General features: G+C 46.6%; 1 protein-coding gene across 3 annotated transcripts in view; it reads right to left on the minus strand.

Moving 5' to 3' along the window:
• The window catches only part of CFAP91 (cilia and flagella associated protein 91), a 49,677-nt gene that overhangs the window by 21,409 nt on the left and 9,341 nt on the right, over positions 1 to 18,927 (minus strand). For all 3 annotated transcript variants that reach the window (XM_068165943.1, XM_068165945.1, XM_068165944.1), the window contains 9 exons: positions 16,564 to 16,620; positions 15,062 to 15,243; positions 13,679 to 13,856; positions 13,177 to 13,334; positions 11,890 to 12,072; positions 11,651 to 11,793; positions 5,943 to 6,068; positions 1,884 to 1,955; positions 142 to 288 (listed from right to left, as the gene is read on the minus strand). In XM_068165943.1, coding sequence (XP_068022044.1) covers positions 142 to 288; positions 1,884 to 1,955; positions 5,943 to 6,068; positions 11,651 to 11,793; positions 11,890 to 12,072; positions 13,177 to 13,334; positions 13,679 to 13,856; positions 15,062 to 15,243; positions 16,564 to 16,620 — 1,246 coding nt within the window. The remainder of the gene's footprint in view (positions 1 to 141; positions 289 to 1,883; positions 1,956 to 5,942; positions 6,069 to 11,650; positions 11,794 to 11,889; positions 12,073 to 13,176; positions 13,335 to 13,678; positions 13,857 to 15,061; positions 15,244 to 16,563; positions 16,621 to 18,927) is intronic.

Here is an 18,927-nt window from a genome sequence, read left to right on the forward strand (position 1 = left end):
AACTAAACCATGGCACCAAGTGCCTCATCCAGTCTCTTCTTAAACACCTCCAGTGATGGTGACTCCACCACCTCCGTGGGCAGCACATTCCCATGGCCAATCACTCTTTCTGTGATGAACTTCTCATCTACACAGGCAAACCTTGTCCATCTGCAAGCTATGCTGCTGCTGTAGAGCCAGCATCCTTTCAGCCTCTGCCTTCAAAAGCAGCTGTCCGTCCTCCTGGAGTGCGTGAGTGGTGCGCAGCTCCTGGATCAGTTCCAGCCGCTTCTCCTTTTCTTCAAACATCTTTCAAAACAAACCCAAACAAGCAAGCACATTAAGTGAAGAACACAGACAACACGTTTTGCCAGCACAGCACACCCTTCTTCTCCAAACTGCAGCTGGCTGTTTCCAGGACCTAGTTGTCCGTAAGGAATTTGTGTCCACGTTTAGGTAAACACTACAGCTGCCAAGTAAACCTTGCCCAAACCCTCCTGCACAGAAGATTAAAGTTGAAGCTTTCTTCTGTGAAGTGCAGATGCTCTCTTCCTGCTTTATTACAGTTTTTACCTTTAATTCTGTTAGGCTTCACCCAGAACTCAAACCACTGGAATGCAGAACAGCAACACCGCTGTCGAGTGAAAAGGGCAGCAGCCTTCTGAATATCCTGTTCCATCAGCCTCAACATCAAAGCTTCCCTGTGTGAGCACTGCCCCTTTTCCTCATTCCAGGGTTAGCTGTCTCCTGTTTAAACGTCTGCTGTTGTCTGACTTTCATTTTTGAGGGAGTCCAGCAGCAGTTCAAAGCAGTAAATTGGTGGCTGAAACTGCTGCTGTATCTGTTATGGGGGTTATGTGGCCCAGCCCTTCCCTGACACTGTCTTACTTTCAGTCACCCTCTCTTCCAAAAGGACTTTCAACAGCAACAAAGGATCACTTCAACGCTGCTCACATCATTCTCAGGGTCACAGAATCACAGAATCACCAAGGCTGGAAGAGACCTCAAAGATCATCAAGTCCAACCCATCACCACAGACCTCTTGGAGTCACACACTTCTGATCCAGTATTAGCTGGATGGAAGTTCCTAAGATAATGGGACATTTCAAGATGTGAAAGGCAACAGTCCTGCAATGGCCTAAAGCATCCTTCTCATAGATCCACCACAGAACTGAACAAAACCTAGGAAGTCTATATGCCTCCTCCAGCCACCACCTTCCTGGTATCACATTGTTTGTCAAAGCTCAGGTCAGGGGCCCATGTGGAAACACTTCAAAAGCATTAAGCAATTAATGCAAAGGAGGATATCAATTATATTCTCAGCAGGCATGAAAACAAACCTTCTGGCCTGGTCTGACCATAAAGACCACAAGGCATGGATTCTTACCCAGGCCCATTTCTGCTCCACTGAAAGCAGAATCCTGCACTTGCTGGGAATCATGGTGGTAGGGTGCTTCAGCTGCTCAGTCTAAGGTTCAGCTCACCATCACAGGAAACTGGAAAGATGGGATGAAATACAAGCTGCCCTGCTGGGATGTAGGAGGCTTCTTGTGCCTGGGATCTTGGCTTAATCAAGGCAACATGTACTCATGGCCCAGACCTAGTCTGGATTTTGCCATTTGAGTAATTCTGCTTTGAAGCATCTAATTAAACAGCTGAGTGTAGGGGGTGGCAGGAACAGGGAGACACTCACAGCCATGTGTAGGAACCTAGAAGTTCCTGGAAGAAATTTGGGCTGGAGAGCAAAGACTTCAGCCTTGGAGGACTCCAAATAGCACACAGGAGAACATACTGCTGAAGCCTCATTACCCTTGATTAGTGCTGTGGAAGTTAAGATTGCAAACACGCTTTCAGTCGTTCCCACCATCATTCTGCAGAGGCACAACCAAAGAGAGACAGAATACCATGTTCTGGATGGCTCTGCCTCGGAGCAACTTCTGCAGACAGATCACTGCCAGTTCTGTTTCCTCTTCCTCCTGCCAAAGCACAAAGAACATCCACATCATCATTAATTACTTCTTTGGAGGCTGAGCTTTCTAGAGACTGTCCATGTAACTGTCAAAAATTCCAGCTCCTATCCAGCTTTGTCTCAGTTGTTTCACACTGTGCTTCTAATTTCCAGGGAAAGGAAGGTGAGTCAGAGTGACATGTATGTCCATGTTTTACAAGAGATGGAGGAGAAAGGCTCTGCAATTACATTCTGTGTGAGATTTTAGAGGGTCTTTAGAGATGAGTGACTAGAGACAAGGAGATGTTGATGGAGGAAATGACTGGACACATCCAAAGCACTATTTGTAGCTTGACTGACAATCTGAGTTTGCACAAAGGGCATCAGCTACATGAACAGGTGAAGACCCTCAGGTAGTGACAGGACTAGGGGGAATGGAATGAAGCTGGAGGTGGGGAGATTGAGGCTAGATGTGAGGAGGAGGTTCTTCACCATGAGAGTGGTGAAACCCTGGAATGGGTTGTCCAGGGAGATGGTCGAGGCCCTGTCCCTGGAGGTGTTTAAGCCCAGGCTGGATGAGGCTCTGTCCAGCCTGATGTAGTGTGGGGTGTCCCTGCCCATGGCAGGGGGGTTGGAACTAGATGATCCTTGTGGTCCCTTCCAACCCTGAATGAAACTATGAAACTATGAAACTATGATATGGAAGTACTGTTGAAGGAGGTACAAGAGAGCTGTTGACCATAAATAGGGGGATTAAAGTAAAAGGGAACATTTTTCTTCTCATATTTATCCCAGTGGTGGCCTTTAACAGAGTAGCTCAGTAAATTTATGACTCAGGAAGTGATAGTTCAGAAGGAAAATTAATTGCATTATGTTGTGAATTGCATTATGTTGTGATTTGTCTCTTGGAGAGCTTCACTGGCCTAGGATTGTGAGACTGAAACCAGCTTGGAAGAATGATAGAGTATAGTGGGAAAGGGAACATGACCACAAGAGAAAAGAGGGGGAAAGAATTAGAAAGGATTGATTTCAAATAGAAGCACAGCTTCTGGTCTGGAGTTGACAGTAGCAGAAGGAAAAAAGCTCATTGGGTGCCTGGGAAAGATAAAAATACCTCTAAAAATGGCAAGGAAGTGTTTTTAATAAAGAGCCTGTGAGGTCTGCATTGAAATGTGGTATTTTAGAAGTGCTGGAAAAACAGGGAAGAGTGTGGGATGAGAGAAGTCGTGGGCTGGAATCTTGGTATCTGTTTTTTTTTCTTAGGTGTGGAAGATTGAAGTTTTCCAAATGCAAAAGGAAGCCTTTTCACACCACCATGCAGGAGGAACAAAGCAGGACCAGCCAAAGGACTGCCTTAAGATGTGGCAGGTTCTTTTTCACTAGAAAGAAGGGATGGCTTTCCAGTCCAGTTAGAAAGCTAAACCCTGATCACACCACCTGGCTACAGTGTGAAAGCCCTTCAAGGAGTTTGGGAAATGGAGGTGACACACACTCTGGACAGGTAAGCCAACCTGAGGTTTTGGTTACAGTTTTGTGAGATGCATTTCTTTTCCCCTTTTCTTTCTTTTCTTCCCTGTTATTCAGTGCTGCAAATAATGCCTTAGCAAGGGTAGTCATCAGCTTCTCCATTTGCCTGCCACAGACCAGCAGGAAAGAATAAGCAGAGATGTAAAGTCTGTCATACCCTGCAGTGGAAAAAACCAGAAATCAAGCAAAAAAAACCAAAGCAAACAAAAAAAAAAAACCAAGAGAGGGAGGAATTAAGGATATAGAAAGATCTAGGAGCAGGGTGAAAACTAGGAAGGGGCTGGGAGAAAAACAGGTGAAGGAATTCAGAGGTGCTCTGTGAGCTTCTTGTGGCTAGTGAGTGCGTAAGAAGTGACTGGGGGAGAGGATTTGAGGAGGCCTGCAGTGGCACCCCCATTCTCTCTCTCTCCACTTTTCTTTTACAGCCTTTGTGGTCCATGTCACCTGTTTGTGACTGCCACACTTGCCTTTTGAGGTCCTCAACTCCAGCAGGAAGAGGCTGGTGCACTTAGCAGTTGGTTATGATTTGATTATCTGTGTATGGCAGGAAAGGAAGCATTAACAGAGGAGAGCCTTGCTTTCAGTGCTACTTGAGGCCAGCTGGTAGGAGAAATCTCACTTGGATTCTGCTACCCTTCAGTGTCTGAACTGGCCTGATGTTACAGATGGAGCTCCGCTCTTTCATGGGCTCACAAATAATACTTGAAAAGAAACCAAATGCTGTCAGAACTCCTTCAGGTGGAATTGTATTGCATTGGAAATCTTGTTTAAGAAGCAACATTCTGCAAACATGATCAAGAGTGACTGCCACTGGGGGATAAATCTTGCTGATGTCTTTCTAAGTCACCTGGAAATACTTTAAACATTTGCTGAACTGCTAAATGTAAATGTTGCAAAGCTACCACTGCAATGCAATCCCTAACACCTAGGAGTTAGTAAAGCTGTGGAAAGCTCCTCCCAATGAGGTGTATTTGTCATCTTAAAGCATAGTGTATGAAACATAGAACATCATATTGCACAAGGGAAGACACCATGAATGATCTAGTAAGACTTTCTCTCAGTTTCATGGCTATGGGACTCTCAAATTCACAAGTTTGAATGGTGACTGTGTCTGATTCTTACTACCACCATAAAAATGGTGATCATAGGCAGACAAAGCAATCCACTGGGGCAAACAGCCCTTAAATACATTACTTTAAAAAAGGAGAAGTTGCAGCTCCCCTAAAAAGCTGGGGGGTTCCTGCAGCATATCACATCCCCCATGACACATCATGACTGCTATTTCTGCCTCTGCAGAAGAGTAATTTTCTGTGAACTGCAGCATGCTCATCAAGCACTGTATCCTGCATTTGACAAGAGCTTCACTCCAACAAATAAATGAAGTTCATACTCACAGCTAAGCACCCAAAGTCTCACTAACTTTCATGAGGCTAAACTTAATTGCTCCACTAGATTACAATTGTGTTTTAAGATTAGAAGGCTGAAAGACACTGAGTAATCATCATCATCATTAAGCCCTATGAGGAGAGGATGAGAGAGTTAAGGTTGCTTAGCCTGGAGAAGAGGAGGCTCAGGGGAGACCTTCTTGCTGTCTACCACTATCTGAAGGGAGGTTGTAGCCAGGTGGGGGTTGGTCTCTTCTCCCAGGCAACCAGCACCAGAACAAGAGGACACAGTCTCAAGCTGCACCAGGGGAGGTTTAGGCTGGATGTTAGGAAGAAGTTCTTCCCAGAAAGAGAGATTGGCCATTGGAATGTGTTGCCCAGGGAGGTGGTGGAGTCACCATCACTGGAGGTGTTTGGGAAGAGACTGGATGAGGCACTTGGTGCCATGGTTTATTTGATTAGATGGTGTTGGATGATAGACTGGACTTGATGATCTCAAAGGTCTTTTCCAACCTGGTCTATTCTATTCTATTCTATTCTATTCTATTCTATTCTATTCTATTCTATTCTATTCTATTCTATTCTATTCTATTCCATTCCATTCCATTCCATTCCATTCCATTCCTACTCTATTCCTATTCTATTCTATTCTATTCTATTCCATTCCATTCCATTCCATTCCTACTCTATTCCTACTCTATTCCTACCCTATTCTATTCTATTCTATTCTATTCTATTCTATTCCATTCCATTCCATTCCATTCCATTCCATTCCATTCCATTCCATTCCATCCCATCTGATTCTCTCTTTTTGTTCCCCAAGCACCAGGGACTCACATGTCTAATAATTTCTGCCTTCTTAAAATAAAGTTTAATCAAAGATTTGGCCAAGGGATACTGTAAAAGCTTTTCACTTCTTTGCTAGTATATGGAGTAAAAAGAGACTGGGAGAGTCTGAAGAAAAAGCAGCAGCTATTTCTCACACAAAGAAAGATAAAGGTCACTTCATTCCTTCTCTGGGCATTTCTTTAACCACCATGCAGAAAACAATTAGGGATCAAGGTGGGGGGGGGAAAAACCCATGTTAAAGCCAGCCCACTTACAATTGATGGACTTTCCAGGACTGGAGTGGGTGGGTGAGGAATAGGCTTCTCTACTCTTTCTGCTTTTCCTAGGGAACTGAGGGGCTTCTTTAGCTCCTTGACTTTATTCTTCTTCTCCAGTAGTGCCTGGAATAGACATACAACTTAATCAGAATTGGGCTGGACAGAACAACACAATAAGGCCATTCCTCTAGATGCTGACTGCTGCTGATCACACCAGCTACAAGGAGATGAGAGTATTTTGCCTTTTGCAGGCTTATGGCTTCTATTTCTTACTGCACATCAACTGAAAAGCTGACTAAGGTTAGCAGAGGAGGCCATTGGTTGGTCAGAAGATACCAATGGGACATTCGAATCATATGTAAGAAGGAAGTGAGTGTTATTTCACTATGGAATATGTTGCCCAGGGAGGCTGTGGACACCTCCTCCCTTGGGGTGTTCAAGGCCAGGCTGGATGAGGCCTTGAGCAGCCTAGTTGAGAGGTGGCCCTGCCCAAGGCAGGGAGGTTGGAGTAGACGATCTCTAAGGTCCCTTCCAACCTTCTATGATGATTCTATGATTAAATTTCACCAGCAACTGCATAGGATGAGTCACCCTAAATTGATCTAAAATTGGTATGTACTTAAGAGTATATTGTATTAGAGAGTCACTAGAGGCACATTTCAAATGTATTTTCCTCATTTTAAAACAGGAATTTAATTGAAACAATCCAACACTGACCTGTATGCAAGCAGAGCCTGGTGTGTGTGTGTGTTACTTTCATTATGCAGTGACAAAACCATTAAGCATAGTAGCATAGTATCATAGTATCATTCAGGGTTGGAAGGGACCACAAGGATCATCTAGTTCCAACCCCCCTGCCATGGGCAGGGACACCCCACACTATATTCCTCTTTCCTGTAAGACAGAAGATTCTTCCACAACATGAAAAAAGGGTGAGGATAGCACAATTTCATTACAGTTTACATCTCACTACAGAATGCTTTTAACTAGGGGTATAATTCTTTGTTTTTAACTATGGCTATAACGATTCTTTCTGAAGGGCAGGAGATTTTTCTGCAAGCAGGGGATTTTATGAAGGAGGTAATTTGAAGAGCATGTTGTCCTGTGGCTCTTCCTCAGTGAAAGGTCTTTGTGTGATATGCTACTATTGTCCAGGTTTGAACCAAATGACCCAGGGCCCAGCGGTGTGGCCATCCTGGCCTGGATCAGGAATACTGTAGCCAGCAGGAGTAGGGAAGTCATTGTGCCCCTGTACTCAGCACTGGTTAGGCCACACCTTGAGTCCTGTGTCCAGTTCTGGACCCCTCAATTTAAGAAGGACTTTGAGACTCTTGAATGTGTCCAGAGAAGGGCAACAAGGCTGGGGAGAGGCCTTGAGCACAGCCCTGTGAGGAGAGGCTGAGGGAGCTGGGGTTGCTTAGCCTGGAGAAGAGGAAGCCCAGGGGAGACCTTATTGCTGTCTACAACTCCCTGAAGGGAGGTTGTGGCCAGGAGGGAGTTGGTCTCTTCCAGGCAACCAGCACCAGAACAAGAGGACACAGTCTCAAGCTGCACCACGGGAGGTTTAGGCTCAAGGTGAGGAGAAAGTTCTTCCCAGAAAGAGAGATTGGCCATTGGAATGTGCTGCCCAGGGAGGTAGTAGAGTCACTGTCCCTGAAGGTGTTCAAAAAGGGATTGGATGTGGCACTTGGAGCCATGGTTTAGCTGCATCAGGAGAAGTGTGGCCAGCAGGGCAAGGGAGGTGATTCTCCCCCTCTGCTCAGCTCTGGGGAGACCCCACCTGGAGTACTGCCTCCAGTTCTGGAGCCCCTATTACAAGAGGGATCTGGAGGTGCTGGAAGGTGTCCAGAGAAGGGCCAGGAGGATGAGCAGAGGGCTGGAGCACCTCTCCTATGAGGACAGGCTGAAGGAGTTGGGGCTGTTCAGTCTGGAGAAGAGAAGGCTCTGAGGTGACCTCATTGTGGCCTTCAGTATCTGAAGGGGGCCTACAAGAAGGCTGGGGAGGGACTTGTCAGGATCTCAGGCAGTGATAGGACTAGGGGAAATGGAATGAAGCTGGAGGTGGGGAGATTCAGGCTGGAGGTGAGGAGAAAGTTCTTCCCCATGAGAGTGGTGAAGCCCTGGAATGGGTTGTCCAGGGAGGTGGTTGAGGCCCCATCCCTGGAGGTGTTTAAGCCCAGGCTGGATGAGGCTGTGGCCAGGCTGATGTAGTGTGGGGTGTCCCTGCCCATGGCAGGGGGGGTTGGAACTAGATGATCCTTGTGGTCCCTTCCAACCCTGACTGATACTATGATACTATGAAATTTGGGTATTTTGTAATACCTGTATATAGCTGTGGAGGGCACTTCCCTTTTACTTCCAACTCTTTCCAGCCCTGTGTGAGAGAGTCTTTATTTTACTTCCTTTGGGAGGTAAGATATATTTGCTGTCTGCTCTTAAAGCTAAGCTAACAGCCACTACTTGCAATTTATGCATAATCCACCCAAGCTCCAACCCCATCAATACTGCTGTTGTCTTCTCCTCTAAAACCGCAGTAAATCAATGCCCTTAGCTCTTGAACAGTGCCTGCAGCACTCAAGATCTTCTTTGAAAAACTTCCTCCTGAATAATAATAATAATAACCATCATCATCATCATCATCACATGCAGTGTTTCATCTTTGTAGAAGATCCAGTGGAATTTAAATCTCAGATAACAGGACTGATTTTTGTCAGAACAGGACTTGAATCTAGAATTCATTAGTGGAGAGTTACTGCCTGCATAGGGATTATTAAATTCCCCTAAACCAAGGAAGCTATACACATGATTTCCAATCAGGAAATATTTCTTCCCTAAATAAAGCATGAGCTGCCAAGCTGCACAAATGAAATGCAGTGTTTTTCAGCCAACCAAGAACCTGCCTGATTGCAAGAGAAGGTAACCCTCAAAAGCATCACAAGCTGCACACTTAAAAGCACGTGTACCTTCCAGACATTGTGATTGCAGATGCAAATGAGGCAGTTCTTTCCTCAGTGGTTAACTGCAGATATGGACAACTCATCTGCATGACCAGTTGTGATGAATTAAGATGTGCAGAAGGGCAACATTAGCATCTTTGCATATCAGATGATGCTGTTGGGGAACAACGGTGATGAGAGACCAAGTCAGTGTGCACTTGCAGCCCGCAAAGCCAATCAGATCCTGGGCTCCAGCAAGAGAAGTGTGGCCAGCAGGGCAAGGGAGGTGATTCTCCCCCTCTGCTCAGCTCTGCTGAGACCCCACCTGGAGTACTGCCTCCAGTTCTGGAGCCCCTATTGCAAGAGGGATCTGGAGGTGCTGGAAGGTGTCCAGAGAAGGGCCACAAGGATGAGCAGAGGGCTGGAGCACCTCTCCTATGAGGACAGACTGAAGGAGTTGGGGCTGTTCAGTCTGCAGAAGAGAAGGCTCCGAGGTGACCTCATTGTGGCCTTCCAGTATCTGAAGCGGGGCTCCAAGAAGGCTGGGGAGGGACTGCTCAGGATCTCAGGTAGTGATAGGACTAGGGGGAATGGAATGAAGCTGGAGGTGGGGAGATTGAGGCCGGAGGTGAGGAGGAAGTTCTTCCCCATGAGAGTGGTGAAGCCCTGGAATGGGTTGTCCAGGGAGGTGGTCGAGGCCCCATCCCTGGAGGTGTTTAAGCCCAGGCTGGATGAGGCTGTGGCCAAGCTGATCTAGTGTGGGGTGTCCCTGCCCATGGCAGGGGGGTTGGAACTAGATGATCCTTGTGGTCCCTTCCAACCCTGAATGATACTATGATACTATGATAAGTTTATCTGCTAGAGGGTAGGGAAGATTTACAGTGGGGCCTGGACAGGTTAGACCAATGGGACAAAGCTAACTGTCTGAAGTTCAGCAAGGCCAAGTGCCAGGTCCTCCATCTGGGTCACAACAAACCCATGGTAAACTACAGACTTGGGAATGTGTAGATGAAAAGCTGCAACTAGGAGAGGGACCTGGGGGTATTAGTTGGCTGTGGATTACATATGAGTCAGCAGTGTGCCCAGGTGGCCAAGAAGGCCAATGGCATCCTAGCTTATATTAGAAACACTGTGGCCAGTAGCAACAGGGAGGCGATTGTCCCCCTGTGCTCAGCACTGGTGAGGCCACACCTTGAGTATAGTGTTAAGTTCTGGGCTTCTCACTACAAGAAGGATAGTGAGCTGCTGGAGCATGTGCAGCAAGGCCTGGAGGAGATGAGCTATGAGGAGTGGCTGAGAGAGCTGGGGTTGTTCAGTCTGAAAAAGAGAAGTTTGAGTTGAGACCTCATTGCTCTCTACAACTACATGAAGGTAGGTTGGAGCAAGGGGTGGCCCAGCCTCTTCTCCTTGGTGACAAGTGACAGGACTAGAGGAAATGGTTTCAAGCTGTGCCAGGGGAGGTTCAGGCTGAATATTAGGAAGTATTTCTTTACAGAGAGGGCTACCAAACATTGGCATGATCTGCCCAGGGCAGTGGTGGAGACACTATCCCTGGAGGTGTTTAAGCAGCATGTGGACCTTGTGCTTAAGAGACACAGTTTAGTGTCAACTCTTCAGTGCTGGGTCAAAGGTTGGGCTGGATGATCTTTGAGGTCTCTTCCAATTGGATGTTTTCTGTGATTCTGTGGGGTTCTGTGTGGGAAGTTTAGGCTGGAGGTGAGGAGAAAGTTCTTCAGAGAAAGAGTAATTGGCCATTGGAATGTGCTGCCCAGGGAGGTGGTGGAGTCACCATCCCTGGAGGTGTTCTAAAAAGGATTGGATGTGGCACTTGAAGCCATGGTTTAGTTAGTCATGAGGCGGTAGGTATTAGGTAATAGGTTGGACTTGATGATCTCTCAGGTCTTTTCCAACCTGGTTGATTCTATGATTCTATTCTATGATTCTTTGTTTCCCTTATTAATTTTTTCATAATCATAACTATTACAGCTGTCTTACAGAAAATAGGAGTTTACCCCTCAGTTTAGGAAGGAGGTTGAGTTGCTGGAAGGTGTCCAGAGAAGGGCAACAAAGGTGGTGAGGGATTTGGAACCAGCCCTGTGAGGAGAGGCTGAGGGAGCTGGGGTTGCTTAGCCTGGAGAAGAGGAGGCTCAGGGGAGACCTTATTGCTCTCTACAACTACCTGAAGGGAGGTTGTAGACAGGCAGAGGTTGGTCTCTTCTCCCAGGCAACCAGCATCAGAACAAGAAGACACAGTCTCAAGCTGTGCCAGGGGAGGTTTAGGCTGGAGGTTAGCAAGAAGTTCTACACAGAGAGAGTGATTGCCCGTTGGAATGTGCTGCCCAGGGAGGTGGTGGAGTCACCATCACTGGAGGTGTTCAGGAGGAGACTTGATAGGGTGCTTGGTGCCATGGGTTAGTTGATTAGATGGTGCTGGGTGATAGGATGGATGCGATGATCTTGAAGGCCTCTTCCAACCTGGTCTGGTCTGGTCTGGTCTATTCTATTCTATTCTGTTCTGTTCTATTCTATCCTATTCTATTCTATTCTATTCTATTCTATTCTATTCTATTCTATTCTATTCTATTCTATTCTATTCTATTCTATTCTATTCTATTCTATTCTATTCTATTCTATTCTATTCTATTCTATTCTATCCTATCCTATTCTATTCTAAATGGGGAGAATGCTCAAAAGTGTGCCTTTCTAATTGCATTTCTGAGCAGCTCAAATCTACGAGGAGCTGCCATGCTGCTGGATGCAGCTCCATACCTGATGAACTTGTGCCAGCGTCACCTCCAGCCTTGCTGATCTTTTAATATACCCAGTCTCAGTGGTAGTGTACTTAGGTTTTGGAGCTTTACTCTTGACCTGGGTGACATAATCTGGGAGAGACGCTTCCAGCTCACAAAGGCCTAAGAAATACAAAGAGTGATTAAGTAATGGACCAGTGGGGAAATTTGAGTTTTGTTAATAACCTGTGCAAACCCAAATCTTCCTAAATGCCTTACCTGCAAAGGTGTCAAGATAGAAGCTTCTTACCACGTAGCGTTCAGCATGGTTGTCTGGGAAATAACCATGTCTAGACAGAGGAGCATATGTCTCTGATGCAAAGTCAGTATACTCTTTGATGATATCTCGTCTCTCCAGCTTCCCCATCACATTCTTCCTCTGAGCTATCAGTTTCCTGAGCACTGAAATGGAAACACAATGTGAGAAGGGTTTTCACACATGTAGCTCTAAAAAAGCCTTGTCTGTGGAAACTCCTAAGAGCTTTTGCTGGTTAGTACAAAAACACGACCTGTTGGAGCAGAATAAATGCTGGCCATGGGCAATTACATTGTGGGAGCTGGGGTTGCTTAGCCTGGAGAAAAGGAGGCTCAGGGGTGACCTTATTGCTCTCTACAACTGCCTGAAGGGAGGTTGTAGCCAGGCAGAGGTTGGTCTCTTCTCCCAGGCAACCAGCACCAGAAGAATAGAATAGAATAGAATAGAATAGAATAGAATAGAATAGAATAGAATAGAATAGAATAGAATAGAATAGAATAGAATAGAATAGAATTGGAATAGAATTGGAGTAGAATAGAATAGAATAGAATAGAATAGAATAGGTTGGAAGAGACCTTCAAGATCATCATGTCCAACCTATCAACCCATCCAACCCACCCAAACAGCTAACCCATGGCACCAAGCACCCCATCAAGTCTCCTCCTGAACACCTCCACTGATGGTGACTCCACCACCTCCCTGGGCAGCCCATTCCAACGGGCAATCACTCTCTCTGTGTAGAACTTCTTCCTAACATCCAACCTAAACCTCCCCTGGCACAGCCTGAGACTGTGTCCTCTTGTTCTGGTGCTGGCTGCCTGGGAGAAGAGGACACAGTCTCAAGCTGTGCCAGGGGAGGTTTAGGCTGGAGGTTAGGAGGAAGTTCTACCCAGAGAGAGTGATTGCCCATTGGAATGGGCTGCCTGAGGAGGTGGTGGAGTGACCATCACTGGAGGTGTTCAGGAGGAAACTTGATAGGGTGCTTGGTTGCATGGTTTAGTTGATTAGGTAGTGTTGGATGATAAGTTGGATGCGATGATCTTGAAGGTCTCTTCCAACCTGGTCTATTCTATTCTATTCTATTCTATTCTATTCTATTCTATTCTATTCTATTCTATTCTATTCTATTCTATATTCTATTCTGTTCTTATTCTGTTCTGTTCTATCCTGAAGTAAGACTGCAACCTTGTGAAAATAGAAATGGTTTGTCTGAAAACTAAGTCTCATACTGCTCCCTCTTTCAAACTTACTCAGTGCACAGTCATGATGAACCTTCTTTATGTTCTCTTCCTTAGCCTTCTGATGGTTTTGCCAGTGGTACTGCAAGCGCTTGGCATGCAGCTTATTCTGATTCTCCTCTTGCCTTTGCAGCAGCCTCTTTAAGACCTCCAGTCGAACCTCCTGCAACCTACAAGGAAAGGCCAGGTATGACCTCCTGTACTGTACAGTGTTCTGTGCAACGCTGTCACCATCATACAGCAGGCCAACTGGTTACTTCAGGCCTGGCTCCCACTGCATAGCTCCTGTGTAATCTTTCCTTTTAAAAAGGGAGTTTGGCACTGCTGAAAAGTGTCATGGGAGTGGTATTATGGTCTCATATGAAATTTAACAGAAAATATCCCTTCCCAAAATCAGGAGGCTTTCACAGCAACAGGAGGCTTGTACCCTTAAGCCAATCCCTTAAACTTTTTGGTTCCTTCTCTCTATTCAGCCAATAATTGAAAGAAATAAAGGCTATCATTGGACTCCTACTTTTCTATTTCCTGTTCTCTGAAGGCCCACTCCTTTCTCTCCATATGATCCATCATCTTCCTCCTCTTTGCAATGTTTGAAGCACTGTCCATGGCTGGAAGATTTGCTTCCCATGCACGTTTTTCCCGGGCACGTTCAATCATCTCCACCTCGGCTTGTCTGGCTGGCAGCCCCTGACCTTACAGGGAAAAGAAGCAGCAGCTCTTTAGAGGAGTGGTGAATCCAGCAACCACCCACCACCACAAAGTACCAGAGGGCTGGATGGGCATAATACCATACATTAAACATAAGAAGAACAAGAGCAAGTGCAGGGTCCTGCAGCTGGGTTGAGGCAATCCCAGGCACAAGTCCAGGCTGGGCAGTGACTGGCTGGAAAGCAGCCCTGAGGAGAGAGACTTGGGGGTGCTGGTGGACAAAATGCTCAACAGGAGCTCTCAGTGTGCACTTGCAGCCCGGAAAGCCAATCAGATCCTGGGCTGCATCAGGAAAAGTGTGGCCAGCAGGGCAAGGGAGGTGATTCTCCCCCTCTACTCAGCTCTGGTGAGACCCCACCTGGAGTACTGCCTCCAGTTCTGGAGCCCCTATTCCAAGAGGGCTGTGGAGGTGCTGGAAAGTGTCCAGAGAAGGGCCACAAGGATGATCAGAGGGCTGGAGCACCTCTCCTGTGAGGACAGACTGAAGGAGTTGGGGCTGTTCAGTCTGGAGAAGAGAAGGCTCCCAGGTGACCTAATTGTGGCCTTCCAGTATCTGAAGGGGGCTACAAGAAGGCTGGGGAGGGACTTGTCAGGATCTCAGGTAGTGCTAGGACTAGGGGGAATGGAATGAAGCTGGAGGTGGGGAGATTCAGGCTGGAGGTGAGGAGGAAGTTCTTCCCCATGAGAGTGGTGAAGCCCTGGAATGGGTTGTCCAGGGAGGTGGTTGGGGCCCCATCCCTGGAGGTGTTTAAGCCCAGGCTGGCTGAGGCTGTGGCCAGGCTGATCTAGTGTGGGATGTCCCTGGCCATGGCAGGGGGTTGGAACTAGATGATCCTTGTGGTCCTTCCCATCCCTGACTGATACTGTGATACTACAATACCATGATACTAAGTAAATCGAAGAGCTGCTCTTAGTTCAGATTTGTAAAACATATGACTGGGCTTTTGCTAAGCAAACTTGGACCAAATGATGCTTGAGGTCCCTTCAACCTAGTAACCTATGATTCCATGACCTTTTTATATTGAATGATCACAAAACTCTTTATGAAATTCCCCAGCACAGCACTATGAAGTCAGAAAAGATCAAAGGTGGCAATAACCTTGAAACCTGACACTGAAAAAAGCCCAACCAACCTCTCTGCTAAAGGGGCCACATGATTGTGACCATGTATCTGGATTTCACTACTCACCCCAAGCAAGTGTAGCAAGCGTCAGAAGTTCAGGGAAGGAGCCACTGGGAACTACATATTCAGGGGAATAGGGATCTGTCTGGGCTTCACCATCCCTGTAATCTGTCTGTGTGCCCACAGTTCGTAGCATGGGACCACAGCTCCTGCTGGTTCTTGTAGCTGAATGGACGTAGGGCTCGGTCCTAAAAAGAGATGCAAAATAGAGTAGAATAGAGTAGAGTGGAATGGAATGGAATGGAATGGAATGGAATGGAATGGAATGGAATGGAATGGAATGGAATGGAATGGAATGGAATTAGAATAGAGTGGAATAGAATAGGAATAGAATAGAATAGAATAGAATAGAATAGAATAGAATAGAATAGAATAGAATAGAATAGAATAGAATAGAATAGGAATGGAATTAGAATAGAGTAGAATGGAATAGAATAGAATAGAATAGAATAGAATAGAATAGAATAGAATAGAATAGAATAGAATAGAATAGAATAGAATAGAATAGAATAGAATAGAATAGACCAGACCAGACCAGGTTGGAAAATACCTCAGACATCATCAAGTCCAACCTATCACTCAACACCATCTAAGCAACTAAACCATGGCACCAAGCACCCCATCCAGTCTCTTCCTAAACACCTCCAGGGATGGTGACTCCACCACCTCCCTGGGCAGCACATTCCAATGGCCAATCTCTCTTTCTGTGAAGAACTTCTTCCTAACATCCAGCCTAAACCTCCCCTGGTGCAGCTTGAGATTGTGTCCTCTTGTTCTGCTGCTGGTTGCCCAAGAGAAGAGACCAACCCCCACCTGGCTACAACCTCCCTTCAGGTAGTTGTAGACAGCAGTAAGGTCTGTGAGCCTCCTCGAGGCTAAGCAACCCCAGCTCCCTCAGCCTCTCCTCACAGGGCTGTCCTCCAGACCTCTCCTCAGCCTCGTTGCCCTTCTCTGGACCTATTGTCTTTCCACCAATTCCAGGACAAAAAAAGTCAGTTATGATTGTAAGCACATGCAACTTCCATTGACTCTACTAGGAAATGCATCTACTTATGTCCCTTTACAATTTGATCCCCACTGAAAACTGCACTAGACTCCACCATGGCTGCTCTACACCACAGTACTGAACCATCACAATATTATTATCACAGAGATTGCTATGAAATGCCACAGTTTTTCAACAGTGTTGCTGTATTGGAGAATCTTGTTTACATCAGTGTCTCTTCTAGGATCCAGAGACATTTGGCTTTCTGTTTCAGACCCCATAACACACTTGAGGCACATGTCAAAGCCAGTAACTTTACCCACAAAGCACTACTTCTATACTGACAGAGCCACTCACCTGTTTCTTCAGGAAAGCTCAATGGTGAACAAACCCCTAACTCTTAACAAGCTTTGCCTGTTGGTTCATTATGAAAAATATTGGTCACAAGCTAAAGAGTTTCCCAACCTTTTTCTGGTGAGGTGAGACCCATTACAACAGCAGAGCTCCAGAACTCAATACTTACATTGCTACTGCATAAGCAAAATTTAGTGGATGCAGCTTCCTAGGAGGGGTGAGAGGTCTGAAAAGAGAGAATGCAGATGTGAGGCAACAAGCAGGAGAGTAAAAGACTCATTTCAGTGCAGTTACACTGGTTTTCCACAGCCCAGGTTCTATAGTTGCATGGTTGCATGGCAGAATCCAATGGGATGTCATTGAACAAGTCCAAGCGTTGAGTGCTGCACTTTGGCTACGGCAATCCCATGAAGAGCTACAGGCTGGGGTCGGAGTGGCTGGAGAGCTCCCAAACAGAGAGGGACCTGTGGGGGCTGATCAACAGCTGCCTGAATATGAGCCAGCAGTGTGCCCAGGTGGCCAAGAGGGCCAATGGCATCCTGGCCTGCATTAGGAATAGTGTGGCCAGCAGGAGCAGGGAAGTCATTGTGCCCTGTACTCTGCACTGGTTAGGCCACACCTTGAGTCCTGTGTCCAGTTCTGGGCCCCTCAGTTTAAGAAGGACATCGAAACACTTGAACGTGTCCAGAGAAGGGCAACAAGGCTGGGGAGAGGCCTTGAGCACAGCCCTGTGAGGAGAGGCTGAGGGAGCTGGGGTTGCTTAGCCTGGAGAAGAGAAGGCTCAGGGGAGACCTCATTGCCCTCTACAACTACCTGAAAGGTGGCTGTAGCCAGGAAGGGGTTGGTCTCTTCTCCCAGGCAACCAGCACCAGAACAAGAGGACACAGTCTCAAGCTGCACCAGGGGAGGTTTAGACTCGAGGTGAGGAGAAAGTTCTTCACTGAGAGAGTTGTTAGCCATTGGAATGTGCTGCCCAGGGAGGTGGTGGAGTCACCGTCCCTGGAGGTGTTCAGGAGGGGATTGGATGTGGCACTTGGTGCCATGGTCTAGTCATGAGGTCTGTGTTTATAGGTTGGACTCGATGATCCTCGAGGTCTCTTCCAACCTTAGTGATACTGTGATACTGTGATGGTTAATTATTTTGCCTGAATATGACACAGATCTTTCAGTAACAGAGAAAGTTTCATCAGCAGGATTGAGAGAGCTTCTTCTGTCAACGTAGAAAGTGGAACTCCCAAACCAGGCAATGATTAAAAGAAGTTAAGAGTGTGCTCAGATTTTGTGTACACTTCACTAATTTCTTCACTTTTTTTTTCCACTCTCAGCATTTCAGAGAGGTTTTTTCAGGAACTTCTTGAAATCCTGCCATGAATTCCTACAATCAGCTGGTAAGGTTTACTTGTTTCAAGAAGTATCTTGAAAGCTCTATGGGCTCAGCAAGATATTGATAATTCCTTCTTAGGCATTCTTACAGTTCAAGTTCCCTTAGCCTTTGAGTGGCTTTAAAGCTGACTTTCAAATTCTTAGTCCAACCTGTCACCTAACACCTCATGACTAACCAAACCATGGCACCAAGTGCCATGTCCTATCCCCTCTTGAACACCTCCAAGGATGGTGACTCCACCACCTCCCTGGGCAGCACATTCCAATGGCTAACAACTCTCTCTGGGAAGAACTTTCTCCTCACCTCAAGCCTAAACTTCCCCTGGTGCAGCTTGAGACTGTGTCCTCTTGTTCTGGTGCTGGTTGCCTGGGAGAAGAGACCAACCCCCTCCTGGCTACAACCTCCCTTCAGGGAGTTGTAGACAGCAATAAGGTCTCCCCTGAGCCTCCTCTTCTCCAGGCTAAGCAACCCCAGCTCCCTCAGCCTCTCCTCACAGGGCTGTGCTCCAAACCCCTCCCCAGCTTTGTTGCCCTTCTCTGGACACCTTCCATCAAGTCAACCTCCTTCCTAAACTGAGGGGCCCAGAACTGGACACAGGACTCGAGGTGTGGCCTCGAGAAAAAACTTGGAAAGTTTTCTCGATTAAGATCATGTAATCACAGAACTATTTAGGTTGGAAAAGGCCTTCTGAGATCATCCAATCCAACCATTAATCCTATTCTACCAGTTACACCACGACATCATAGAATAGAATAGAATTAACCAGGTTGGAAGAGACCTTTGAGATCATCGAGTCCAATCTATCACCCAACACCATCTAATCAACTAAACCATGGCACCAAGTGTCTCATCCAGTCTCTTCTTAAATACCTCCAAGTAATGGTGACTCCACCACCTCCCACTTAGAGAACATCCTGGCTGCCTTGTACTCCTTTGGACTGCAAACTCCAAGGGGCAAGAGCAGCCCCCTCTGTCCCACATGACAGGCAGAAAAGCTGCAGCTACAGGAACCTCACACCAGGAGCAAGTGCCAAGGAGGAGTCCTCCAAGAGCATGCAAGAGGACTCCTCTTGGGGCTGCACAGCTTAGTCCTCTTCAGAGCAATGCTGTGACCTTGTGACAGGTCCTTCTCCCTGAGAGACTGATGAG

The sequence above is a fragment of the Melanerpes formicivorus genome, unplaced genomic scaffold (genome assembly GCF_026170545.1).
Source record: "Melanerpes formicivorus ecotype bairdi unplaced genomic scaffold, bMelFor1.0.p_v2 SCAF_95, whole genome shotgun sequence".
Lineage (NCBI taxonomy): Eukaryota > Metazoa > Chordata > Aves > Piciformes > Picidae > Melanerpes > Melanerpes formicivorus.